This window comes from Netta rufina, assembly GCF_964035555.1.
Source record: "Netta rufina genome assembly, chromosome: 7".
NCBI classification, from domain to species: domain Eukaryota; kingdom Metazoa; phylum Chordata; class Aves; order Anseriformes; family Anatidae; genus Netta; species Netta rufina.
In genome coordinates this window covers 20180672-20207273 of record NC_140130.1, presented here as the reverse complement: position 1 = coordinate 20207273, position 26602 = coordinate 20180672, and the positions used below count along the sequence as shown (strand labels likewise).

At 35.7% G+C, this 26602-nt stretch overlaps 1 protein-coding gene across 1 annotated transcript in view; it reads right to left on the bottom strand.

Moving 5' to 3' along the window:
• Positions 1 to 4274: 4274 nt before the first annotated feature.
• The window catches only part of KIF20B (kinesin family member 20B), a gene marked incomplete at both ends in the record, with an annotated part of 34477 nt that continues 12149 nt past the window's right edge, over positions 4275 to 26602 (bottom strand). The window contains 18 exons of the mRNA XM_084290190.1: positions 4275 to 4352; positions 6291 to 6445; positions 7748 to 7895; positions 8718 to 8795; positions 9933 to 10136; positions 12250 to 12411; positions 13332 to 13508; positions 14454 to 14609; positions 15695 to 15831; positions 16095 to 16220; positions 16840 to 16900; positions 17339 to 17461; positions 18455 to 18593; positions 19027 to 20233; positions 23536 to 23701; positions 25231 to 25350; positions 25530 to 25591; positions 26176 to 26443. Of these exons, the coding sequence (XP_084146316.1) occupies positions 4275 to 4352; positions 6291 to 6445; positions 7748 to 7895; positions 8718 to 8795; positions 9933 to 10136; positions 12250 to 12411; positions 13332 to 13508; positions 14454 to 14609; positions 15695 to 15831; positions 16095 to 16220; positions 16840 to 16900; positions 17339 to 17461; positions 18455 to 18593; positions 19027 to 20233; positions 23536 to 23701; positions 25231 to 25350; positions 25530 to 25591; positions 26176 to 26443 (3567 nt within the window). The remainder of the gene's footprint in view (positions 4353 to 6290; positions 6446 to 7747; positions 7896 to 8717; positions 8796 to 9932; positions 10137 to 12249; positions 12412 to 13331; positions 13509 to 14453; positions 14610 to 15694; positions 15832 to 16094; positions 16221 to 16839; positions 16901 to 17338; positions 17462 to 18454; positions 18594 to 19026; positions 20234 to 23535; positions 23702 to 25230; positions 25351 to 25529; positions 25592 to 26175; positions 26444 to 26602) is intronic.

The window sequence follows — 26602 nt, the reverse complement described above, 5'->3', positions numbered from 1 at the left end:
GCACAGAAACCTAAACTGGTAAACTACGTATTGAAACCTAACATTAGCAGTACGATTCTTAGGGTGGGTACATGAAGATGAGAGAGAGTTTATGGCTGAAGAACTGGAGAAGAACATGCATCTCCAGCAGTGACAGAGGTAGGACACTGAAACCACTGCAATAGTGATGCTCACCACAGATGACAGAAGCTCAGAAGCTGAGGGATTTCCCACTACCAACAATGCAAGTCAGTAGCCCTGACAACACTATGTCATGGAGCAGGCCTCGCCTGGAAAGGTGAGGAAAACTACAGCCTCCCAGACTTCTGAGTCCTTCCAGACTTTTAAGTGTCTGACACAAAATATGTCCTGAAGAAAATCCTTTGTAACAGGGCTGTATGCTTAATGCTTGTGTGCACATGTAGTATTCATTGCAGTAGGGAAAAACAACTGAGTAGGTCTCTTAGTGAAGACCTAGACTGTATTTCACCAACATCTCGTTCCACACTTTCTACAACACTTGTCTAAGTGTGGTGAGAAGTGGATTAGTTAACAAAACAAAACAAAACAAAACAAAAAAAAAAAAAAAAAACGTTTTCTGCCTTCCTGCATCTCCCAGCTGAAGAAGATCAGTTGGGAGAGCTGAAGCAAAGAAGGGTGCCTCAGCGCCATCTTCTGGGGACTGAGCTGTTGTAGGGAAGACTCGAGTTCAGCAGGCCTGCAGATGTGCGTACCCACCTAAGCAAGCCCATTTTTTCCTGATTTTAATTCTTTCACAGCACTAGTCAAGTTGCAAGAACATTCAAGTACTTTCATATTATAGAAAACTACCCTGTTACTGAAGAAACACCCCCAAAATACTCTGCTTCTCACAGAAACGAGCAGAAAATAAATCCATGCTCTAAATTCTAGAAAGATACCCTCATTTTAGTGAGCTGTCTGATCACATTGCCACTGCTCCTCCCTGTTTTCTTTTGCCAAAAGAAAGCCTGAAATGTATGAAGTAGTGCCTTCCAGTAGTATTAGCATTCCAGAAGCCTTTGCTATAACCATAATCAAGGTGCCATGAAGAGGAGAGAAAAAAAAAAAAAAAAAAAAAAAACAACAGTTCACCCCCAAATTAGCCAGAGTTAAACAAGAAATAGTCTTTTCAAGATGTAACTTATCCATTGGAAAAATTATACAGCCTGATACAACTGTAACACATTATTTTCTGGGAATTCCTTATAGCATGACATGCTTTAAGGGAACTATTCAGTGACAGACATGTTTGGGAACACTTATTAAAACAAACTGCTTGATCAATTGTTGGAAGTTTAGTCTTTATGAAAAGGATTTTTGTTGCTGTTGGTTTGTGTGTTGTGTTTTTTATTCAAGCCAGTATCACCTATTGCTTCACAGTGTAGCATCACTTGCTGTGCGAACACATTTTGTAACACGCACTTAATGACTGAATACTGTAACAGCTCCTTTGCAACCTTTTAAAGTGATTTTTCAAAGGAGCTGTATGCTGACAGGTGATTTAAAGCAGCTCTAGCTTGCTGCTATTCAAATAAGAATGGTATTTCACTACCTTCAATTTTAAAACCAGATTGAGAGACAATAGCATGCCTGTACAAAGCACTTAGCAGAACCCTGGTGTTAGATCAGAAATTGAAATGTTTCATGCTACATAAGTTTCCTTCTTCGTATGGGAAACAACAAAAAGTGAGGCTAAGTTTGTTACTGAAGTTATAGTCATCTAAGTTCATTTTTTCCTGGGAAAAGGAAACTTCATTTTAAGTATCAGAATTTCTCAATATATGAAAACAATACCAAGCTACGTTGTCTTATTTCAGATAGTTCCAGCAACTAGGTCTCCTCAAATTTGTAAAGAACAAGGGAAGTTACTGTTGCTACCCCAAGAGACTTTCCTTCGTGAGATTTTAGTTCTCTTAGGATATCAGTATTGATATCCTAAACTGCTTGACCCAGTTTTGTAGTTAGGTCTTATTCTCCTCTTCAGCCAGTGATGCACAAGTGGTACATACATCAGAGAACACCATTGGGTTATGCCTTCCTGCAGATGGAAAGTTCACGAGACAACAAGGAAGACTTAAATATCAGGCATCTTCTCTTTACTCCAAGCCAAACAATGAAGTTGATAAGAAAGTTTAGAATAAATGAGGAGGTATATTCATGCTCAGCTTTTACCTACCTACAGTATTTATCAGCAAAAGTCAGAAGACAAAGGAAGATGATGTTCTAAAACACGTTTGTGCTTGGTCCCCCAGAAAAGGAGCTGAAAGGAGGACAACATCAAGCTAACTGGAAGCCTGGCCAAGAAAAGGCATTTCCTGTTACTTCCAAAGAATTTAAAGCGAACATATTATATCATCGAACAAGTGCTTTCCTAGTGTTTTGTTTTTAACATCACATTTTGACAGTCACATTCTTCCTACTCAGGAGGGAACTTTTATTCCTGACATGGACAATGGAGTACACAAAGCATGATTCATTTTCTAGGCTAACATATAGGCTCAACCTTCAAGAGCTGTAGGAAGTAAGCACAAAAATCACAATCCCTTGACCAAAGCAAAGGAAATGTGTTAACTCTGCAAATATTAGAAATTTTTAATTATGAAGTATGATAACCACACCTACAATTATGAATTTAATTCAGTGCAGTTTTTACAATTACAGAGGCTATCCTAGCAACAAAATACCCTGGAATAAGTGAAATAGACAAATACCAAAATGGTGTGCATAAGTACAGGTACTGCAATGTACAGTACTTGGCGATTACATTAAAAACATCTATTCAAATGGCTTTCTGAAAGAACAGCTTTCTTTCTGGAAAAAATATGGCTTCCAGATAGCTCAGCAACACTGCTGAGCTTCTAATACTAAGTATGAGAATTTAGAAAAGTTGACAATGCAGATGGTGAAATACAGTAGAATTCCTGTAGGTCATAGTAGCTTGACTTAGTTAATAGAATCTGTATTCTAGTTAGATGCACAAATGACTAAATTGCAATTAACACAGCAATTAATTGAAATAAAGTTGTCGCTTGCTTTTTTTTTTTTTTAAACCTACAAAAGCTGAAAGCATTAAGGATTTGAACCTATGAAACTTCAAATTTGGTAGGGAGAAGAACAAACATTACCAATCAGCAATTTCAGAGATGTCAAGTGGCTGAAGGTATTTCTATTACTTCCCCATACATTTCAGTCAATAAGGAAATCACACATCCAAAAATCAAGTGATGTAGAATCTTTTCAATCCTGCATTTTACCTTGCCTTTTTTTTTTTTCGTAAAACAAGAGCTATAAGCTTCTGCTGATTTAATGATAAGCAATCAAGCTGTCATTCAAAGCAACATGATAGAATATGAATCTTGCTAGAGGCAAGCACAAGGTTACACACAATGGAAGGAACAATCCAGCTAAACAAGGACATGCTGATGGGTTCTAAAATTAACTGAGATTATTCAGGAAAAACAAGATAGGGGTCAAGATGAACAGCTGACTGAAAACATCTGCTAAACATGGAACAATGCAGATGAAATATTGAGGAAGACAAAGAATAAATGTGGCAAGTACAGCCCCATTGTGTAAGAGCATTTCATGACTTCACCTTGTATATTTACTATGGTTCCAGCTATGACACTTGTCTAAAAATCAGTAGCATCTACCTCAGGTAAGTCTTCACTGCTATACTCGTCTATAGTCCTGAAAGAATTTAGTCCAGATACCTGGACCAGACAGCAGAAAATGGAAGAGCTGGAGAAGTACAGTGATTTGATTATGAACTGAAATCTTAGTACAAAAAGCACCTGTTCTAGATGAGGATTGGATGGTTAGAATAAGCTTTCAGATGTCTACACCAAACTGTGTCACTTGAAATACCAGATTACATTTATGGATATTAATACTCCTTCATCCTTCAGGGATTATAAAGAATTTAAGGATGCACAAGTCATGATGTGTACGCTTCCTCCTAACCTCGCCACCCCAAATTTAGGGTAAGTATACGAGCCACCTGAAAACAAGAATTTAAGCCGTTCTTCACAGGCATAGTTATCACTGAACAACGGGTAACTAAGGAACAGTTCCTATAAAAAAAACGATACAAGCTTTCTTGAGCTTATTTCAATTTTAATTAAGTCAAAGTTTGAAACCATCAGGAATATTCTACATATCAATATACAAGCTTCGTAGCATGACAAAGTATCTATCACCTCCTATATACAATCAGCTAAAATAATACAAGAAAGCATGCCTTGACTAGGAAATACAAACATGCTTCTGCAAGATTATTTAGCTGTTTTTGATCGGAGACGTCGCTTGATGATTAGATGATCGCTTTCCTTCTCATTTTGTTCTATAAAAATCTGAAAAAGACATTTCAAGAGTTACTCATCTTTTCTTTATAGAAGGCTGAGATACACTTCTAGACTCATGTAATCAACTACATGTTTTTCTCCCCATAATAAGCAAATTTCATTCTGAAAACATCTTCTCTTTTAACCAGATGTTTATAGGACAGAGACCATTTTATAGCTGCTTGATTAGAAGCAATAAAAATGCTATGACCATACAAAATTCCTTTTATCTTAAAAAATGTCCAAAGAAAATCTAAAGGCAAACTTAATTTCTTAACTCTAATACTCATTTTGTGAAATGAGGTGTTCAAAATACATTTATAGCTTAAACTTCTGTGGCTTTCTCACTTTCCCAGTGTCCTGGTTTCAGTTAGAACAGAATTAATTTTCTTCCTAGTAGCTGGTGGAATGCTGTGTTTTGGCTTAGGATGAGAAGAGTGCTGATAACACCCCGATGTTTTAATTGTTGCAGAGCAGTGCTTATACCAAGCCAAGGACATCTCAGCCTTTCGCTCTGTCCTGCCAACAGGCAGGCTGGGGGTGCAGTAAGAGCTGGGAGGGGACAGACCCAGGACAGGTGACCCAAACTAGCCAAAGGGGTATTCCATAGCATCTGAAATCATGCTAAACAACATATAGGGGTGGCTAGCTGGGGGGAGGGGGCCGGACTGCTCGGGGTTAGGCTGAGCATCGGTCAGCAGGTGGTGAGCAATTGCATTGTGCATCACTTGTTTGTACATATTATTATTATTTTCCTATTATCACCATTGTATTATTATTATTATTATTGTTATTGTTTTGTTATTATTATTTTCCTGTCTTATTAAACTGTCTTTATCTCAACTCACGGGCTTCACTTTCCATTTCTCTCCCCCGTCCCAGAGAGAGAGGGGGGAGGGTGAGCGAACAGCTGCGTGGTATTTAGCTGCCAGCCGGGTTAAACCACGACACCCAGAATTCCATCTTTCATTTTTCCTTTCAATTTCATGTTTCTCAGTTTCTTTTGTCTCTGTAGTTCTGTCCCATTTTCTTAATCTTCTAACAAACAACATTTTGGTTTCTGCCTCCTTCATTCATACAATTTGAATGAAGAAAATTCAATGAGATAATGCAGCATGGACAAATGCTCACCATCATGAATAGAAGAAAGGCTTAAACAGATTTAAAAGACGTAGTTCTAATAGAGCAGGAGTACTACCAGCACCATAGCTACTGAGAGCCATGAAATCGCATTTCAGGAACAGTACATCAAGCCTTAGCACTTAAGACCCTTCATAAACTGGCTTAGACAGGAGAACACAGCTCAAGCATACCCAGCAGGCTGTCTAAAGTGTACTTTGGAAAAGCACAGATGTATACACATTTTAAAGTAACCTAAAGATAAGCTAGACATAAATGGAATTTGAAGTTACCTTAAGCACTCACTTCCACTGCCAAGTTAATCGTACATGCAGAATTTTCTTTAGTGCTTTGATCATGCTGTTCCAAATTAATGGATCCCTAAATTGCCTGTATTTCTATTCTTTCTTTATGCTATAGTTAACTAGCATAGCATAAGTAGTATAGTATAACAAGTTATGTTATGCCAGTTAATTGCTGGAAGAAACACATACATTATGACTCAACTACTGTAGCAGAATAATTCACATTCCCCGTTACCAGAACTAAGCTACTTATGGCTCCAAATAGAAAGAGATCTCCAAGATTGTTTATATCACCTATCAAGTCACAATCAAACACAGAAGAGAGGTGATAATAGAAAATAAAGAAAAACAGTAGGAAAAAATTACCAAAAAGAATGGCTAGGTATAATCAAGAAACGCTCAGTACTATCACACCCCTTATGCAAATTTACCAGACTTTCAAGTTTGTTCTGTTCCCCTTATAGCTTATTTTAAGCAAAGATTATAGAAATATATTACATTAGAGTAACCTGTAAGTACTTACTGAAGAAGCAGAGATATCTAGAGGGTAGGAAATGTCAGTTGAATACAGCTTTCTCTTAGCTCTTTTGGGCTTGATCTCATTTTCTTTGAGACTTTCTGGTTCTGAAGACTTCGGAGAGCTCTTTGGAGAGCTTATTGTTGCCATCAGCTTCTTTGCTAGAAGAATTTTTTTAAGTCATAAGTCAGTATCTTACTGGTTTAGTGAGCCTCAAAAAGTTAATGAATACAAAAAAAAAGTAGTTAAAAATAAACAGAATAAAGCTGAAACATTCAAATATTTTATTTCACCACCACGGTTTCTACAGATGAAACAGCTTTTTGGATGCAAGAGTTTAAAGTATACATTCAAAAGGGATATTAAAATAAATTCGGGTTCAAATGTCACTAAAAGTTAAACTTCAGCAGGAGTTGGACAGCAGGCCTAAGTTTATACACTAACATAGTTTCAAACTAGTACTAAATCTCTAAAGAGATGAGTACTTGCATATTATGAGCTAGAAGAAAACAAGAAAACTCCAGAAATACTAGGTTATGCAAATAGGGAAAGAAAATACCAGATGTGGTAATGAAGGTTAAAAACTGAAACTCATTTACTTGAATTAAGTAATTCCAGGTTGAAATTTTGAATAGTCTGAATTTGGTTTCTATTGATATGCTGTCTCCATAGAATAGATATAAACCTGGAAAGTTTTGAACAATCCCACTATCATCAACTAGATTATTTTAAAACACAAAAATAACATCTATTTTGTAGCAACTTTTCAAATTGGTGTAGAGATCTTCAGTTTTCACTATCTATACTGAATGTTTGAACCAGCCAGATAAGAGTGTCTTTTGGGACTTAAAACTGATCATGTTTTATGCATTCTGCTAATCTTTTTAAGCCATAGAACCTCAGATTGTACATTCCTGTAGGAAAGAACAGAAAAGGTTCTTCAATGAAGATGCCTAGCAGTTAATCTTCCCAAAACTATATTTAAATATAAGGAAGATCATCAATAAAATATGGCAATTAATGTATTCTGTATTATCATATAGCTTTCACATTCTGTAGAACTAATCTTCTCACAAATACATGCATCAAAAGTCATTATTACACATTACACAGAAAACATGGACAGGTAGAGATGGAAAAAAAAAGGTTTACTTATGGAAATACAAAGGATTTTGAATTTGGATTTAGTTCACCTCCTAATTCTTAGTGGCCTCTAATCCCACCAAGATTACCTTTTACATTTAACCAAAACTTTAGAACTGTGTGGTCCTTGCAATCAAGATAGCCTTTTCCACTCTGCAGGATTCAACATAGCAGTCCCTAGTTCAGTTTCCATTATTTCATAAACTACTTAACATGGCAGACATGTCCTTTAATAACATGCACATTAACAGACCACAGTAGAAACACGCCATTACACAATGCCCAGAAAACAGAGTAAGTTTTATTTATTCTGTACAAACCTTTAGAATGAATAATAGTAGGAGAACTCTGAAAAAAGCCTCCAAGTTTTTGTAGTGTTCCATCCTTTTTTCTAGCTGACCTTTTGTTTGATGTAGATTCTTGCTTTCTTAGAGAATATTCTTTTCTAGACGTCTGTGTAGTAGACACCTGAGCAGAAATACAAGACCAATGTTTAAGCTGAAGTCTGACTTATTTTCAAATTTAAATCCATTTTATTTCAATGTTATTTTTAAGCTGACATTTTGAGCTTTGCTACTGACACCACTTTAGTCTATGTAGCTCGCTATGGGAGTATCTCATTCTATATCCAGAAAAAGTTGTCAATGTTTCAAGTATTTCCAGGCACGAGTGAAATACCTGAAAACAGTTTCTTTAAACATCAATTCCAGGTGGTAGAGCATTTCTTTACACAAACCATTCTAATTATAAATAAAATATAAGGAAACTGATAGGAAAAAAAATAATACAGTACCCACCCTCTGAACTTGCCCAGGACAGTACTGCAGCCTGAAGACATTTTTGTAATTGTTGTGCATTTAAGTGATGTGCATTTAAGTGACATGCATTTAAATGAACTTTAGTTTTCCTTCAAGAGCATCACCTACAACAGCACTTATTGATACACTCAAACCTGACTTTCCTCAACATCCTTTCCTCCAGATCATTATACAATACAGCCAGTACACACTTGGCAAACAGACTTACTCTCTCCTTGGTTAGCCTATAGGATTTAAGAGGAACAAAGCGTTTAAGAAACCTTATCTATATACTTGAGTGAGATAAGATATTGCTGAGTAATAATGTTCACTCCTTTCACATCTCCAGAAAGTTACAGAAATGCATTACAGAAAATGCCAAACCATCAAAAATTAAAAATAAATAAATAAATAAATAAATAAAAACTTCAGAAACACTAAAATACTTCAAAAGAAGAAGAAATACGTCAAAAATAGGAAAAAAAACACAAACCGTTTTCTTGTTGCTTGTAGAAGGTGAGCTAAAAGCCATAGATTTTTCATTTTTCTTGTTTTCACTTTTCACAAAATCCTAGGAAAATAAATACGTAAATTTTGGCTAGGATTCTTCCAGAAATAATTTGTCATATAAACAACCACTGCTTAAACTTAAACGCTATGGCTAACAGTATGGAGGTATTTGCTAATGTGGATATTTGGATATTTTGCTAATATGGATAATTGGATAGTGGTAACTATTCAAATGCTAAATAAACTTAAAAGGAACTAGAAATACCTGTAGGCAAACCATTCTGCCATTTGAAATTCTCTTCTCTCCATTATTTCGTACACATCCAGTATTGAGGTATTTAACAAGCAAACATGTAAGTTGAATTTATACTTAGATTTATTGAGTTGCTTTCAGGTTTATGGTGACAATGATAAAAACAGATTGTTACTAACAGATTAACAATAGAATTAAGGCATCTCTCTACATAAACTTTTCTTTGAAGATCCATGTGAAGCAAAACTGCACATCGACAATTCTATTAAAGAATATAATGCCAGTGAAAAGTATGCTGGTAACGTGCAGGGAACAACATATACCATCCTGAACTGCAGTGGAGTCTCAGGCTCACATATAAACATCACAGCACATTAAGAAGGCTGCAGCATATAACCTAGCGCAACTTAATTCATTTCAGTTCATTCAAGTCTACAGAAAACAGCAAAGTTCAGGTGCTGGTGCAGTTCTGTGCAGCCCCTCATATGATGGAAAAAAAAAAAGGGAGGTGGCCTTGGAGTTCTGGACTGTGTTGATTAAGCTTAATTTGAAATTATGTATTAGGAGAGAACTGATAACAACAGTTGCCAAAGCCAAAACTATCAATTCCATAGAATTGGTCTGCAATCCCACAAATGAGAGCTGGAGACACAGCAAATGGTGCTGGCAGGGAGAGCACAGTGTAAAAGGCAAAGAGGAAATGCAAGGCAGGGACATGGGGCCAGAGTCTGGATATATTGAAGTCTATGGCCTTATTCAACACAGACTGGAGATCCACCACTCATGTCTATTTAAACTTCTTTCACTCCCTCGCCCCTCCCTGATATAGAGGTATTTGTAGACCTCGGTAATCTCATTGAGAATCAGATAATAAATTTCTAATAAAGTATCACAGTAATACATTTAAAAACTACACAATACTTTGTTAATTGGTCTAGGTCATACCTCATCCATTTCGTCACTCTTCCTTTTCCTTCTTGTTTTGAGCATTTTAACTGTCACAGGTAAGGCACTGCCCTGATGCTTTACTTCCATCTTATTTGGTTGCAGAGGTGTGAACTGGATTTCCATCTCTGGTTTTGGGAACCGACTAGTTCTTCCGTTTTCTGTGGACACTTCAGAAGAGTCAAGGACAGTTTCTGAATGCTCCTGCAATATATGGAAATTTTTAGGAAACAAATTAAGTAATTATGAGATAAAAATATAATGCAATCCCCCTGGAAAAGGATACGTGAAGTAAGCATTCAATCTGTTTTTCAGATACTAGTTTACAGAGTTTTTATGACAGAAGAACTCTACTCCAATTATAACCGAGTTTAACCCTTATTTTCTAGGGGATCTTTATTTTTTTCCAGTTATAGATTGGAATAAAAACTTAAGTTTTCCATGCTGAATTCAGCTTGATACTTTCCAGGTCATTTTCCTCAAGGGCACAAACAACTGGGTTGTTCATGCAGCTATCAGCAGCAGAATTGACATGATTGTCCATCTCAATTCTGCTGCTTAGGAACTAGGCAGGTACAAGAGGTTTAGGCAGATACAAGAGCTTTAGACAGAAAAATTGAATTTCTCTGTAGCTTATCTTCAGAGAGTTTGCCCTTCTCCTTCAACACCATGGAAGTTAATTGTGTAAATAACAAGGTCCAGCTGGCAAGCTACAAGCTTGCAGGAGTCTTATCACTTTTTTCCCTGGAGTAAGCCCAGGCATTCAGACAGCAATGTTGTCAACAAGCTGAAGATTTTCTCTTGTACCACCTCACAGCCAAACAGCAAGAACCACACATCTTGCATTTCCAAGAATGAGTTGGTTAATAATAACATAACATTTTTCTTTATATAACTGCTACTTTATGAAAGTTAGCAATCAAAGATTTGCATAGGGTTGGTTAGCATCCTCAGCTAACATGGCTTCAGAAGTATTTTTCCAGGTGGCTTATCTAATCAGCTACTTTATAATGAAAGTTTTCAATTTTCAAAAGCACAGATAAAATTCACCACTAAGTTACGTTTCTTCAGCTTTTGGTGCTACCAAAAGCTCTCAAATCAGACAATCTGATCATGTCAAAAGATACTTGCAGAATAACTTTAGAATTGTTCAGATATCACACTGTTTCCTACCCATTTTTATATTTATCAAATCCATACACTATACAACTATAAAACTTTCCAGTTTAAAGTTCCATACCAACCTCAGTTTCACTTAATGAAGAAGCACTGTTGGAATCATTCTCCTTAACTTCATGTCTTATTGGAACAGTGTCTCCAGTGATTGGATTAATCTCACTTTGTTTCTTCATAAACTGTAAATATTTAGAATGAATAAAAGTTATCCTATAGAATAAACTTAAAAAAAAAAAGAAAACACAGAGTTTTCTAAAGTTATAAAATCTCAAGCACAGACACCTCATGAACACCTAGACTAAAAGACAGCACAAGTCTGAGAAGCAAGTAACATCATGATGTGATTGTAAGATGTGAGCTGCTGGGTCTCAGCAACAGTCCATCTTTTTCAATACTCTGTCTCTGAAAGTGGCAAAGGGAGATTCTATCTAGGGGTGTGTGATTCTGGTCACCTTGTCATCTATTCCCTTCCTGCTCTCACAGCACTCTCAATGACTGTCAACACCAGTTGGCTTTTCTCCTCATTCATAAGTAGTGAGTGTCCATGCATAACCCTTCACAGAAGCAGGAATAGTAAAACCAGTTAAGTCAATTCAAACAAACAGAATGGGACTGATGTGAGCACTGCTGTTGGGAACAACTATTTTACAGGAAAGTAAATGAAAGAACAAAACAGAAGCTACTTCTGAAGCTGTATTGCTAGCCTTTTCCTCATGCCACATAAACAAGAAAACTGCATATGTATATCTTCCAATAGTAATAATAGCACCAGCCACAAACTTGTTTAATCACGCTGGTCATGCTGTTTGCTTGGACACGTGGGGATAATCAAAAGAGAAGTCTAGCAGCACTTGTTTTTTCTTTCAAGCCAGACAAATGTGGTAGAGCTTGCAAATTTCATTATCTGGATACTAGAATTATATCAGCAAGATTAGTGGAGAATGCATGATAACCTACACAATCTTTTGGGAACATGGGAACTTTTTTAAAAAATACACTTAACAGTTCATTTTGGAAGTTCCTGAAATTATAACTTTTGGGATATTACCAGTATCTCACAAATATATACTGAGAAAGGAACAGAACAATCATTACAATTATTTTCTCTAATATAACAAACATTAGTATGTACTAATCATACCTCTTTGTTTACAGACAAATCCACTGTATCTTGACTTTCTTCATGTAAAGGTACTTCTGGTGAAAATTGAAGGCTTTCATGGTTAATGCATTTTTTCAATTCCTTTATGAAGTCCTCTTTATCAGCCAACTGTTTTCTTAGTTCTATCACAGTTTCATTATCCTAACAAACATAATAAAAATTGCCAAATTACAGGATTGGCAAAAAGAATTAACATATACATGAGCAGCACTGCAATTACTCAATAGCATTAATTTTAGTTTTCTGTTCTAGCCTGTAATTCTATCAAGCGAAAGCTACAATAGTTTAAATTATTTGTGTGGCCACTATTGGAAGTAAATAAGTCACAAAGCCTGGAAAGATGTAATACAATTTTTATTTTGCTCTACTTATGTGCTTCAGTCATCTTCCCTAAGGTCTAAGAAGTTTGGCTTTCTATTTTTTCCATTAAGTCCTTGCTGCTGTGAAAGAGCCAGCAGTTGGGATCATTTTGTTTTAAGCATGTTCTCCTGGAAAGACTGAGTTCAAATATCCAGAGAAGGGATAACTAAATCAGTCTTCTGTTTAGCTTTTGAAGTCCTATGCTTCTAATTAGATTTGCTATCCTGGTTAAGAGCTGGACACAGAAATTAAAAAACACTTGAGAAATCATTCCTTCTCTGCCTCCATTGTTTTCTTTCAACTTTCCTCACTTCTCTCATCTCATGCCACTCTACATGTTAGATCAGAAAAGCACCTGAAGAAAGAAAGAGAAAACTATTTCCCATCAAGTGTTCAGCCTAGCCTGGGGCAAAGTCCTACAAGCTACAGGAAAAGTCATTTTAAAATAATTTTTAGTCCAACCTTGCAAACAAAGAATCAAATTGATTTGTGCATTTATTTGAACTATTAAATATTTTGAAATTTTAGCCACTAACACAAATTCAGTTTCAAAAGAACATAAAGCCAGCTTTATTTTAAGCTGGCTGCAAATGTTAATATGACCATGTTTCAGAACAAAAATGCAGCTGAAATGGTAAGAAAAGTGTTTTGCAGAATTTATTGGAAGCAATTGACATGGTAAGAAAAAAAAAAAAACTAACCTTTCCTGAATCCTTTAGGACAGACTGTTTCAGTTCTGCTATTTCTTTATCTTTTTGTATGGTCTTAGAAGCCAAAGTCTTGAGCTGTACTTCCAAAGCTTCTACTAATTTATCTCTCTCTTCACGCCACTTATTAAGATTGCTGTCCTTTTCCACCAGCTGTGCAGTAAGTCTTTCCTAAATGGAGAAAAGATTAAAAACAAACACTACTACTACACACTATCCAAACTGTTCCGACAGTTTGGCTTCATATAGTTAGTGCTATTTTATGGCCTTAGCAAACTTGAGAGCGCTTTTACATCTTAAAAAGGACATGCAGAACTACAAATATACTGTATACAAATACACAAAAGCAAACCATGCTTCAATTTTCAGTCTATATTACTCTCCTTGTGAAGAAAGATTTTTTCCCAAAGAACTTCAACCTCTGTTTGTTAAAGTGATTATTAACAAGCATCAGGAAAAGTAACAGAGTGATAGTAATACTAAGCTCCTAATGTTTTTTCTGTGCTGGTTGCAGGTCCACAAAGTCAATGCTAACTACTTCTAGATAATAAATATAGTTCTGTAGACTGTACAGATTCATACAGTTTCATGTGCTTAAGAAGTTGCAGACATGACAACAGGCTTGTGAGCACGCAAAGTAGTTATATTTTCATAAAATATCAGTCACTGTTTTGAAAGCTATATGGGAGCAAAACAACTAGCATTTTGACCAAGTGTTTTTACTTTTTATCTGGAGAGAAGCTTTTTTCTCGCCAGCTTCTGATTATTCTTTCTTCATCCTTCTAAGGCCTTATAGGATTCTATTTTTATAGAAGATTTATAGAAGACCCAAGAAACAAATTGTTATTTGAAATGTTTCCTTAGCTTCATTAAACAGTAATTCATTTTCAGTTGTAGATCCCGTACTTTTTTTTTTTTTTTTTTTTCATTCTTTGACCCTCCTTCCCTTTTCCACATTGAGAACATCTCATCTGGGCTTTGTGTCACGTAAGAAAGTGAGTGGACTTTGACAAATGTCACCTACTCTCAAATGCTGATACTGCTAGTACTTGACATGAAATTTGTTCTGCACTACAGACTTACACTAAAGGACTCTGCCAAGACCTCATCACTTACAATTTCTGCTTGCTGCTTTATATGACGCTCTCTGTCCTCAGAAAATTTTTTCATTTCTCTGTTGCGATGGCTCTCAGCTTCTTTTACTTGATCTATGAGTCCTTTTTTTTCTTCCATCCACTTTTTTCTGTCAGTTTGATATTTTGCCTCATTTTCCTATTTATAAAAAAGATTTGAAATGAAGTCATAAGAAATCAAGCAAAACCAAAGTCTTAAAAGCCAGATTACCATTAAATAGACTTGTTTCAAAAAGATAAATACTAACAGTTTTACTCCAGCATATTCTCAAATGCTGGAATTAGATATTCATCACTTCTTTTCTATTGGAAAAGACATTATCAATTTTCAGCATTTCTTATTCAGAAAGAAGCGACTTCATAGAACATTTCTTTAAAAATGCTCCAAGTAAATCATGAGCACTATAAAAGTTACACCAAAAGTAGTACTAAGGAGACCCTTCTAACTTACAAGCATCTAATATTTTATGCCACCTTACAGGAAACATTAGCAAACTTGCTTCTAATTTAAGACTGAAAAGCAAAGAATGCAGTACAATTTAAATGGTAGGAGTAGATGAGTACCTAAGAATGGCCAATCCACAGCAACCTTGCCTTTTTTTTTTTTTTTTAAATCACAATCAAAATCACAATCAAATCTCTTATCCTTCTCTTATGTAAGGAAGACAGCACCTGAGAAACTGCTTGGAAAAAAGTCTACGTAATCTAAATAGCTTATTTAGTTAACCAAATCTATTGACAGGAAACAGGTTTGACAAAACTATCATCTGAAGTTTATGATTTGCTTCGAGTACGTATTTCCTTCTTGCATATGATGTACAAATCGACTAAGTACTTGGTTTATATTGTGTAGATCTAGTATAAAATGGAGCAATGAGCGTTCAACTTTCCCTTCTGTTTGAAGGATAGCATTTGTTTTATGTATTAGAAACAAATAATTTTTCAGGAGGAAAGAAAAAAGTGCAGAACCATTGCACTAATAGAATAAATGCAATCTGTTGTATAATCACTTCGGAAATTCCAGTGAGAGTATTTCTTTATATCAATGAAGGAAGTCAGACTGGTTAAGACAAACGTTCAGGGGAAAGCAGCAACAGAAGCACTGTCCATTGTAGCATAATGTAGGGAAAGTTGTACTCCTTATCATATGATTATGAAAAAAAAACTAGTCTCCTAGAAGGTACAGCTTTAAAATTAAGTATGAATTAAGTCACCCTATTTTACCTTCAGTTCTTTCTGCAGCTTTATTAATTCCTCATTTCCATTTATGTTTGTGTCATCATTTCCGATCATCTTTGGCTGCCATTCAGTATTGCTCTGGTTATTCAACTGCATATATTTCTGCTTCCACATTTCCAATTCTGGTTGGTACAGAAAATGAGGTTACATGGTGTGTAGTTTCAAATATGTATTTGACCACATTAACATTTACCTGCTAAAGTCACTTGGCTTTATCAGCTACTAACACAAAGGAATAACAGAAGCCTACAACTATTAGAAATTTGTTATGTATTACAGAAAATTAATACCTAAATAATGGTCAACTGGAAAATGGAAGTGGCTACTGCAACATATATAAAAAAAACAACATTGCCTCCCTGCTTCCTTTCCCTGGAGAGATTACCTGAAACTAATCTGCTGTTTTCTTCTAATTTGGCTTCAAGCACATGTTCTTGTTCAATCTGAGTCTGCTCTTGTTCTTCTAACGTCATCCGCATATCTTCAATTATTTTTTCTTTTGCACTGAGTTCTGAAGGTTTGAAAATAAATTTACAGATGAACCCCCTACCAGTTCCCATGATTTTTTCTAAGAAAGCCTTCAATACAAAGTAGTTTCCCCCTATGATCAAAAGATCTATTAGAAATAGAGCATCTCTATTCAAATATTTATATACAAATACATAAAAAAGCTTAAGAAAGTCTTACTAAATAGAGTTAAATCTCTCATCTAAGTTTAAGATAAATAAGAATATTGACTGTATTATGAGAAAGCCATGATTCAGCTACTCTAAGTTCATCAAGCCTACAGAATCTATTGTTGTAGAATTTCGTATTTCAGTGTTTGATTTTTGTTAAAGGTCATTTATTTTGGCAAATAAATACCAGATTAAAGAAAGTACAGCATATCTACACTTTCTCAAGGACTTGTTTCTTATTTTAATTCTGTTTCTCTGCTTTCAAATACACTTGATAATAGTGATACAACAAAAATTAATTGCTAACTAACATTTTAACATTCAGCTTAGGGTTTCTCAAATCATGTCTCACAATACAAATACGTAAAACTTATCAAGGTAGTTAATAGCATGACAACTCATTACACTGACATTCCACGCCCAAAAAACAGAAAAGTAATGGCTTTTTCTGACCTTTACGTGTATTCTCATACTGTCTGGATACTTCTTCCAGCTTCTCATTACTCAACTGCTCCTACATATCATTGAAAGCAAGTTAAAAAAAGAGTGTTGAAAGAAAAACATACATACTAGAAATCAGTAGCAGCCTACAAAGCTTTTCATTCTGAACTTGAATGAGTGGAACATTTAAGACAGTCTAGAATAAATATTTTTTTCTATATAGTGTAAAAGGAGCATTCAAGCTGATGAAAAAGGTTTAGAGAAGGACATCTCAACTAATAAAAGTAGACATCACAAAATAGAATCAGGGTATTACATATGTATTTACTAAGCTGATTGCTGTATTTAAAAAAAATTACCAGTGTTCTGCAATAATTTTTTAAACACTTTCCATCTGTTATGTCTAGTTTGAGCTGGCTACTTCAGTTTTACCTCCAGTTCTGTAAGCTTTGTTACTTAGAGAACATGTCATTAACAGACTAGTTAAAAAATTAAGAGAAAAAAAAAATACCCTTTTAAATTGCTGGATAGCACGCTGTTTGATATCCAGTTCTTCACTCAACTGTTTTTTGATTTTTTCAAGTTCATTAACTTTGTTCCTCAGGGATTTCTCTTCGGAACGCATTGTGGACACCTACAATGGAGGTAGAATGCAGAGACAACAAACAAAGCTGACAATTAGTTACAAGCTTTTTTTTATACAATCTAAGTTACCTAAATAACTAAATACTTTCATTAAAAAAAAAATAAATTTATTGCAAGAATATGAACATCTTAACTGAATTTCAGGGTCTGGATGTGCATTATACTGTGCATTCTTTCTGACATGATTTTCCATCAGTTATTACAGTATGTTTGGCAGGAAAAACAAAATTCAAATGGCATAATCTAAACTCCAAATTTAGTTGTCTATTTGGAAAAACAACAGTTTCTTGACATGATTTCACCACCCCTTACTCTTTGTCAAATAAAGAAGGATTAACCACCAAACTGAGCAGTAAAAGGTCAGTAAGCATAAGGCTACAAGAAAGACACTATTACATTTTTAAGCCTTAATTTTCAATCCCAAACTCTTCCAATCTTTTGTACTAAATTCTTGCAGTAACTTATCAGGTTCTAAGAAGCTATCACTTCATAACTATATATTAACAATTATTATTACTACAAGTTACTAATACAAAAAATAACTGAAATTGAAAAGAAGTCTTGGAGTGCTTTCTTCTTCTGGTATATACCACTTTTCCTCCCAGATATATTCATTTTCCACAAGTCTGAAGGTTGAGGCTTTAAAGTTAGCGCATATACCAGTGTAAGACATGATACTTGTTATAGTAAAGTATCTCACCATAATCAAATCATCCTTTCTTTCCCCACAACCCTTTTTCAAGGTTACTAATAAAATTTACTTCTTCCTCCCCCCATTACCTATATTAAACCACATTTTGGCATCTCATCTTCTCTACAGCTTCAACAGAAATATTAACAATTCACAGCTACTCTAGCTGTATAACAAAATAGTCTTAACATGAAACACTTAACCTTCAAAGTTGGAGATTTGAGAGAAACATGTTTCAAATAAAACCAAGAATAAAATTGCAGAAGAAACACCTTGACTACGACTACAAACCTCTTTTTGTACTTGCTGGATTTGTTTCTTAGCATCAGAAAATTTCTCTTTCAAATCTTCGTAATCTTCCTCTTTCCTCTGCAAATCTTTTTTCAAACTCTGTACAAGGGCAGAACTATCAAAGAGATCTTTATTTAGCCTGGTGTTAGAAATAAAAAGACAGAAATAACATTATTACTCATCTGAAAGAAACAACATTCACAGGTTAAGCCAAGCTCTGACTGTCGGTTTCTATCAATAAATAGTATCTCAGATCTATCAAGATCAATAACAAACTCTATACTTTTACTTTCAGATTTCAGCTTTTCCTAAGGTGCTAAAGCAACAAACTACTCAAATTCAGTTCTCATGAATATACAGCATAAAACTATTATAAATCCCCAATTTGTTACCCTGAATGTTTCTGTTTTCCCCTTAATTTCAAGGTAATAAGATATCTTGTAGTAGTAGTTTAGTAAATGATATTGATAACATGCAGATGTGTTATGTTAAAGAAGATCAGTGTTCATAGAAGGTAGTTTTAACTCAGACTCAGTCTCAAAGGGCTATGAGTTATCTCACTATTTACTTACAGTTCTATGGACTGTGTTCTCTCATTTTCATATTTCTCCTTTTCCCAAAGAGAGTGTTTCATCTTCTCCAAGCTGTTTGTCAACTGCACAACTTCTTCGTTCAAATTTGCTTCTTGATTATGTAACTCTTTGATTTTTTGGTCTGAATTAGCACATCTTTCTTGCAGAGCTACTGTATTAGCTTCTAAATTTAAAATAATAGATTCCTTTTCTTTAAGTATTTCTTCTAACTTTGTCATGCTGTCTTCTTTTTTTTGAAAAGCTTCTAAGAGGCATTCAAGTTCTCTTATTTTTACCTTGTAACTTGTAACTTCCTCCTCAAATTGCTTAATTACTCTATGATCTTCTGCAGCCTGTTTTTCAAAATCTTGAGTTTTCTTTTGGATTTGCTCTTGTAACTGATCCATAAGATCCTTTGCCTTTATGGACTGACTATCTTGTTTTGTAATCTCACTTAGTTTTACTTTTAGTTGATTATTACAATTTTCACTGTCCTCAAGCCCCTTCTTTAAGTTTTCAACTTCTTGAACTAGTTCTTTGATCTGCTGACTTTTCTGCGAGGAAGCCTTAATAATACTTTTGCATTCTTCCCAAATGCTTTCAATACTGTAGTGAAAGGAGCTCTCCCATCTTGGATCTGCTATAGAAGTAGTTTGGGACTGCATATACATAGAATTAATTTGAGATGTCTCCGATTCATCTTTTTTATAATCTAAGGAATCCTTTAGATCAACTAAATCCATAGCATGAGACTCTAAGTGAGATTTACATAGCTTATCTACTTTGGACTGCATTGTTTTTATTTGTGACACTTTATCAATTATATTTTGTTTGGCATCTTCTACTTCCTTATTTAGTTGAAGAATCTTTTCTTCTTTCTCCTTATTTATAGTCTTCTGCTTATCCAATTCAGAAACAATTTGCTGATAATCAGTTCGATACTGCTGAAGCTCTTCACTCAAGCCAGTTGCCCTTTCTTCAGAGTGGGAGAGCTGAAGTTGCAAGTTTGTTACCTGCTCACTGAACTCTTCTTTTTCATTTTTTTCTCTTCTGCATTGTTCTTCAAGTGCAGCTATCTGACTCTCCAAGGTTTCAACTCTTTCCTTCAGTGCTAGCATTTCCATATGTTTGTCATAACTATTTTGGTTCACGTGTTCAGTTCTTTCTCGCTCTATCGAGAAATCTTCCCAACTGTCTTTCACAGCTCCTAAAAATGAATACAGCTCAGGTTGATGAAAATCATTAAGTTACTAGCAATACCAAGTAGCAATTATGATGTGAAAAATGGTCACAATATGGAAAACATACCCTCACGTCAGATGGCATTTTGAAGTCTCAAAGTAATTAAAGCCCTCTGAATAGCTTAACATGAAATAGGTGCCTTGGACTTCTAAGTACTTTGCACCAAAAGGCCCTCAGCCTGAAAGAATTCTCTGCCTTAGCTCTGTTCAAACCTTCTACTCTAACGCTAGTAGAGAATCTATCTAGTTTATAAAAATGTTCCAATATTATGAGCTAGATAATTTAGTTCTATCCAGTTTCCACATTCACTGGTTCAACAATCCCTTCAATACCGCTAATCATCCAAACTATATTTAGAAGAGCAAACACGATACGCTTTTTGAGAAGTTTCATTCATACTCAATGTCCCCTTATTTTAAAAAGGAAGCTGAAATCCCGCACAAGTTTATTGCTCAGTGTTCCTATCCTTCCCCTCCTCTTTTTTCAATTGGACTCTTAAAAAATAAGAATCACCACTTTTGCCTACACCTACAGCATCACATGCAAAGTTCTCTCAGAAAGAGATAAAAATTTCCAAACTCAAATTGCATAAATATTTTATTAGCTTGAGACTGATTTTTCCATAAGTAATGAGCAATTAACTAAAAATCACATGCATTTTCTCTCTATCAAAAGGGACTCCAGCTGCATTTCATGAGTGCTTAAGAATCCAGCCACCTGTTCAGTAACATGCATGCCATGTTTTAGAACAAGAAAGCCTGACCATCTCTAAGATTGAGGTTATGACAATTATGTATTCTAGGGAGATACTGTTTCCTGCAAGTACTGCACCTACCACAGGGTGGAATTGGGCAGCCATATCACGTAGCATCACATGCACTGCATGGAAACAGCCTCTGAACTGATCCAACAACTCTTACAGACAGCCCGCAACCAATTTAATAAAAATAGTCATCAAATTCTACCAAACACTTTCTTCCTGCTGATCTCTTCTAATTAGACCTAGCAAAAGCTCCTGCTAGATCAAACAATGATAGCAGTACTTTAGCTTGTAAAGCCATGCTTTTAAGTTCTAGAAGACTAAAAGTTTTGGGTTAGGAGATAGTTTTCCTCTGAAAGGCCAATTGTGTAGGCAGGCCCAAGAAAACGTATCAAACTAAACACTACATATTCCTCATACTAGACTGTTTTACATACTTCACTGAAGGGGAAAGGAGCTGAGGTACTATAAGGTACTTTGTTATCTCAGGCATCAAGAGAGAAATTGAAGAGCTTATAGCCCAACACCTACAGCAAGAAGAAGATAGCCATTCACAAGAGGAATTAGAAGCAATTGCAATGCTTTGTGCTGAAAACCATAATCATGCTTATAAAGCAAGATAAATATTACTGCAAGAAGATAGTGTGCCATTCAGTCCAGAATCTTCTAATGCAGGAAGTACTAAAAGCACCGTCCCAAAACATGGAAGGCAAGACCTAAAGGCCAAAGAAATGTACAAAAACTTCAAGCCAAGATAACACATCATCTCTTAAAACAAATTTAGCTCATGCCACTAGTATGGCAAAATCCTATGAAACAGCCAACACAATATATTTGTGCTCTTTTTTCTATTGTGCCAAGTATATTTAACAAAAATGGGAAAAATTTTTAACATGTATTTTTAACCATTATGGAACATCTCACAGCTCAGGTTTGAAGTCAGACACTTAAACACCTAAAATGACTGAATAGCCTGTATTTCTCAACAGAAAAATCTCAGTGATGAAACTGTCAGTTCTCAGAATTAATTTCTATTTTTTTTTGTTTGTTTGTTTTTGTTTTGTTTTGTTTTTTGAGAGAGTGTTTTAGTCATTATAACAAACCTACTACTATCTAGTGTATTAAAGAGTCTACACCAGCTTCATCAACTGCCCCCACCTCCCCCTGTAACACTGATGTACATGGTACCTTCAAGTGGTACCATTAGGATCCAGTATTCACTCCAAACAAAGATGGTAGAGACAGAGATGTTTGGTGTACCAAGCCATCTTCTGACAGAGACAAAACTTTCTTTCAGTGAGACTTCAGATATTCGACAATTGTTCAATTAAGTTGTAAAAACAGCAGAAATGCTCTACTGGGTTACACATACCATTTGCCCACCCAGCCTAGTATTTTACCTCCCTTGGTTACTGTTGGCAAACCTAGTCTCTTCCTCCAGACTTTTCCTTGCACAAAACACTTGTGAATGTTGTTCCAATACTAAACACACCTCTGCTTAACACTTTATGAATCTGTTGGCTGTTAGTTTGTATAATCACTCCTAGAACCTGTCGAGAATTACTTGCTTCCCCTACTTCCTAGGGCAGCATCCTCATCCAAACAAGGCCTAGATTTCCTTCCTCAAACTTACTTTGCAAGAGGAAGGCAAGAAAGAAAAGAGCAAGAAATAAAGGGTCAAAGGGAAGTGTCAAAGGGATGTTTGATTCCCTTTTTGCATATGGGTTCCATAGTTCTAGGAAACTGAAGCCCAGCTGTGTCCAGAAGTTAAATGTGAAATGGTACCTGTAAGCTCTGCCTGCACAAATCAGGCCCACATAGCTCCATCTTGATGATTAAACAGACTTTAATGACGCTGATAGAAATAAGAAGTGGTACCCTGGCAAACTTGCAAACAAAGTAAAGAAAGCAAGATAACTGAAAGTGCAAACATAAGAACATAAGAGCTGTGCAACAGGCCAGCTATGGACTTAAATAGTTACTTCTATTCAGATGGAAATCTTTTCTTCTTTGCCAGCACTATCATCTTGACCAGTGCTGGTGTGTTCACAGCACACACACAGAATTAAACATTGCCACACAGCACATATTGTATGACTGAGCAATTAGTAAGTCATTGACAGCTTTGATGCTTGTCCTGAGAAGTTTTGAAGCACTTGAGCAGCTGATGTTACTCTCCCAGAAGAAGAGCAGAAGTGGAAGTAAGGTTAATATGAAAACAATCCTGAAGATTAGAATTACTGAGTCTGGGAGTTTATCAGCAGATGAGGAAAAAGCAACAGAGGAAGCAGTCTAAAAAACTAACTTTTATTTTAAGCTTTTAAGAGTGAACAGTATAAGACCTTCTGCAAACAAGCATTTACGTAACAGTTACTTCCATTTACATTTTAGCACAGATTTTCTCCTCATACCACAAAGTTTACGCTTGGCAACTTTTGGCTTCTGCTCTGGAATAGGAATCAAGTTTTTTTGAAAGACACCTTGTCCTGTGACGGTAGAAATTGTACCTTTCTTTGTAGGTGGCTCTTCTTCCGCAGTAGGTTCATTTCCTAATGAACGCTTTCTTCCCACTTCCAATACAGTTTCCTCAGATTCCTTTACCTGGCTGCTTTCAGCTACTTTGTTAGAGCTCTCCTCTGCCATTTTTCTTTTAATGCTAGTTACAGTCTTGTCCTGGATTAAAATAAAGTCAGTTACATTGAAGTTTTTACAAAATGAGCACTTAAGTCTTAGTGCATTTTGTAAATGTATTTGCATACAAAAAATATTTGGGTAAGATGTTCCTCTGAAAACCCCCATAGAAATCAATTACATATCTTAAAGCAAGAGCAAGTATGCCTTCAGATACCGAGAGCACAATGCTTTCAACAATATAGAAGGCAGAGCAAGAGCTTGGGAAACTGCAAAAATGTAAAGATTCACATACAATCAATGAGTTTACCACCCAAAAAAGGATTTCCTATGTACACGGTTTATATAATTGCCAATTTGTTTGAAGGACAAATCACCAGCTCTTATGACACTGAAGTGATGAGCTTGTATGTTTGCTATAGTTTGGAGTTATAATCAACTTCAAAGGCACAGATAATTTTATTCATGACAGACAATGCAGTTTGAAAGCATAGTCAGTTCTGTCGTACATACTTTAGACCAGGTGTTTAACTGAGTTAAGGTGAGTTAGTTTCTTGCAAGATGACACAAACAGTAAGCCATGCTGGCACTGCCAAGGACTTATTACTCATCCTCAGGACTTCAAGAAAAATCTTCCTAATAGCGTTAAGGCCCGTGGCCATGTTTTAAGTGTCATGCCACACAGTCTCATAGAAACATTGGATAGAGTTGGAACCTTGCTCTTGGAAGAAATAGTAATAATAAGTAGCAGTCATTGCGACTCTCACTCAGCTTTAATACTATAGAAAACCTAAATCGCAGTGAGAAAGAGCTAGGGAGTCAAAGGCTAAGCAAGGTCAAAGCCTTATCTTTTCAGGGGAAGAGAAACTGATTGAATGCTGACAAAGTAAACTCCATTTAGTGTTCTCAGAACTACTTAAGACTACTGAGCATCAGGTTCAAAAAAGCAACTGCATGTTTTTTCTTATTTTATTTTTTAAATCTACACACACTGACCAGGTACACTTTAGGAATTCAGCAGCTAGCAGTACATTAGCCAGTAGCAAGTTTATTAGTCACAACAAAAGCAGAGATACCCTGGTTGTACATACTCTGGCTCTTCCTTTGGAACTGGGTCTGTGGGATGATGGTTGTTGGGCCACACTAATATTTTCGTTCCTAATTCACACAGTTGATCTTTGTATTATTAGCCTCGAGCTTCAGTTAAATTTGATCTCTTCCTCTCAGTCCTCCCTTTCATTTGGGCCAAAGTCCAGTCAATGACACAATCTGTTTGTTCCCACTGCCTAAGCCCTCCCATTGTGAGCTGTTTCTTTAGAGGGCCTACTCAGTCTCATCAACAGTCCTCCAGTAACTTCAGTTCCATGCTTCTGAAGTCTCGTCTTTCATATTTCAACCCCAACACACACATTTTCCACTTGGTATTGCTTGAAATGGAAACAAGTGTGTTGAGACCGAACCTAGAAGTTATAACTACTAACAGAAAAATTAGTTTTCCAAAACAGATAAATCCATGGCAAGCATAGGTCTAGATTTTTTGTATAAAGAAAATTGAGTTATGTACAACTTACATAGTCTTCTACAGTTTCTTCTAAATGGGATATTAAATCTTGTAGCCTTGTAATAACATCATCCTTTTGCCCCACGATGTCCATTAGTTCTTGAATCCTTGTATTCTGTGTATTCATTTTCTTGGAAATATGAAACAGCAGTTCAGTCAGTTTCTAATGTAGTATTAAGTTGTTGAATTAAACAATGCTTTTTAAAGCAAGTTCAGATAAGCTCAAGCGAAAGAGCTATAAACAGACTGAAAAAAAGCATTTTAAGCTACCAGAATCAAAGTAGCAAAGGATTTTCTTGATAAAATTACCTCAGTTGCTTTTTTAAGTTGCTCAGCAGACTCATCCAGTTTAGTCATCTGCATTTCAAGGTCTGTAACATACAGAGAAGTCTGCATAATATAAGCAGCCATTGTATTGTTTACAGTGCATTTTTCTAAATACTCTTGTACCGAAGTAGCTTCTGAATAAATTGATTCATTTTCACATTAACTTCTCAAAGAACACATTTCAAAAGTCGTCTAGATTTCTTGGAGAAGGATAATGGAGTCTTGCAACCCATATTAAGCATAAGTCTTATCAAGAGAATGTTGAAATCGTTGTATCCTTTGTCAATATTCCACAAGGTACCTGAAAACACTGCCTCAACATCATGTAAAGCATAGGGATTACAACATAATCATCAATAACATAGACATTCTACCCCACACTTCAGAAAGCTTATAACTGTTTGTTGCAGACTTGTCCTAGAAGAAATAAAATGGAACAACCAAGATTTGTGTTGAACAACCTGAATACACACAAAACAGGTTACCACTTCTGGTATGCAACATGGTTCCCAGTTCTAGAGCTTCCCTCCTCCACCCCCCCCAGTTCCTGCTCAAAAAAATTATTTCCATTTCACCTTGGTTAACTATTTATTTCTTCTGCCTTCCATATCAATTATACCTAACTCACCCCTGTTTTTCTGTGTCAGCTCTTCTTCAGCTTTGGCTAGTTCAGTGGTTTTCTTTGTCAGTTCTTCTTTGGTCTTCGTTAGTTCAGTGGTAATTTTTCCCAGTTGCTTTTCAAGCCAACCTACAGCTTCCTGTGGGTCCTCTAGGGACACGATGTACCTATGTGCTGCTTCTGCCTGCTTTTTAATGTCAATTACATCATTCTGCAGAGAATCAATAATGCCCTCAAGATCAATGCAGGTGCCTGGCACTTCGCTATATTCTCCATCCTGAAAGATAATTCACATCCATTAAAAATTGGCAAATAATTACACAATAACCATTATTTCTAGAAAAATAATGTAGAACACCATTATGAATTCAACTATATAAAGACAATTTTAGTTCCAGCTTCAAACCCTAACTTGTGAGTTCATATGCAACTTGGT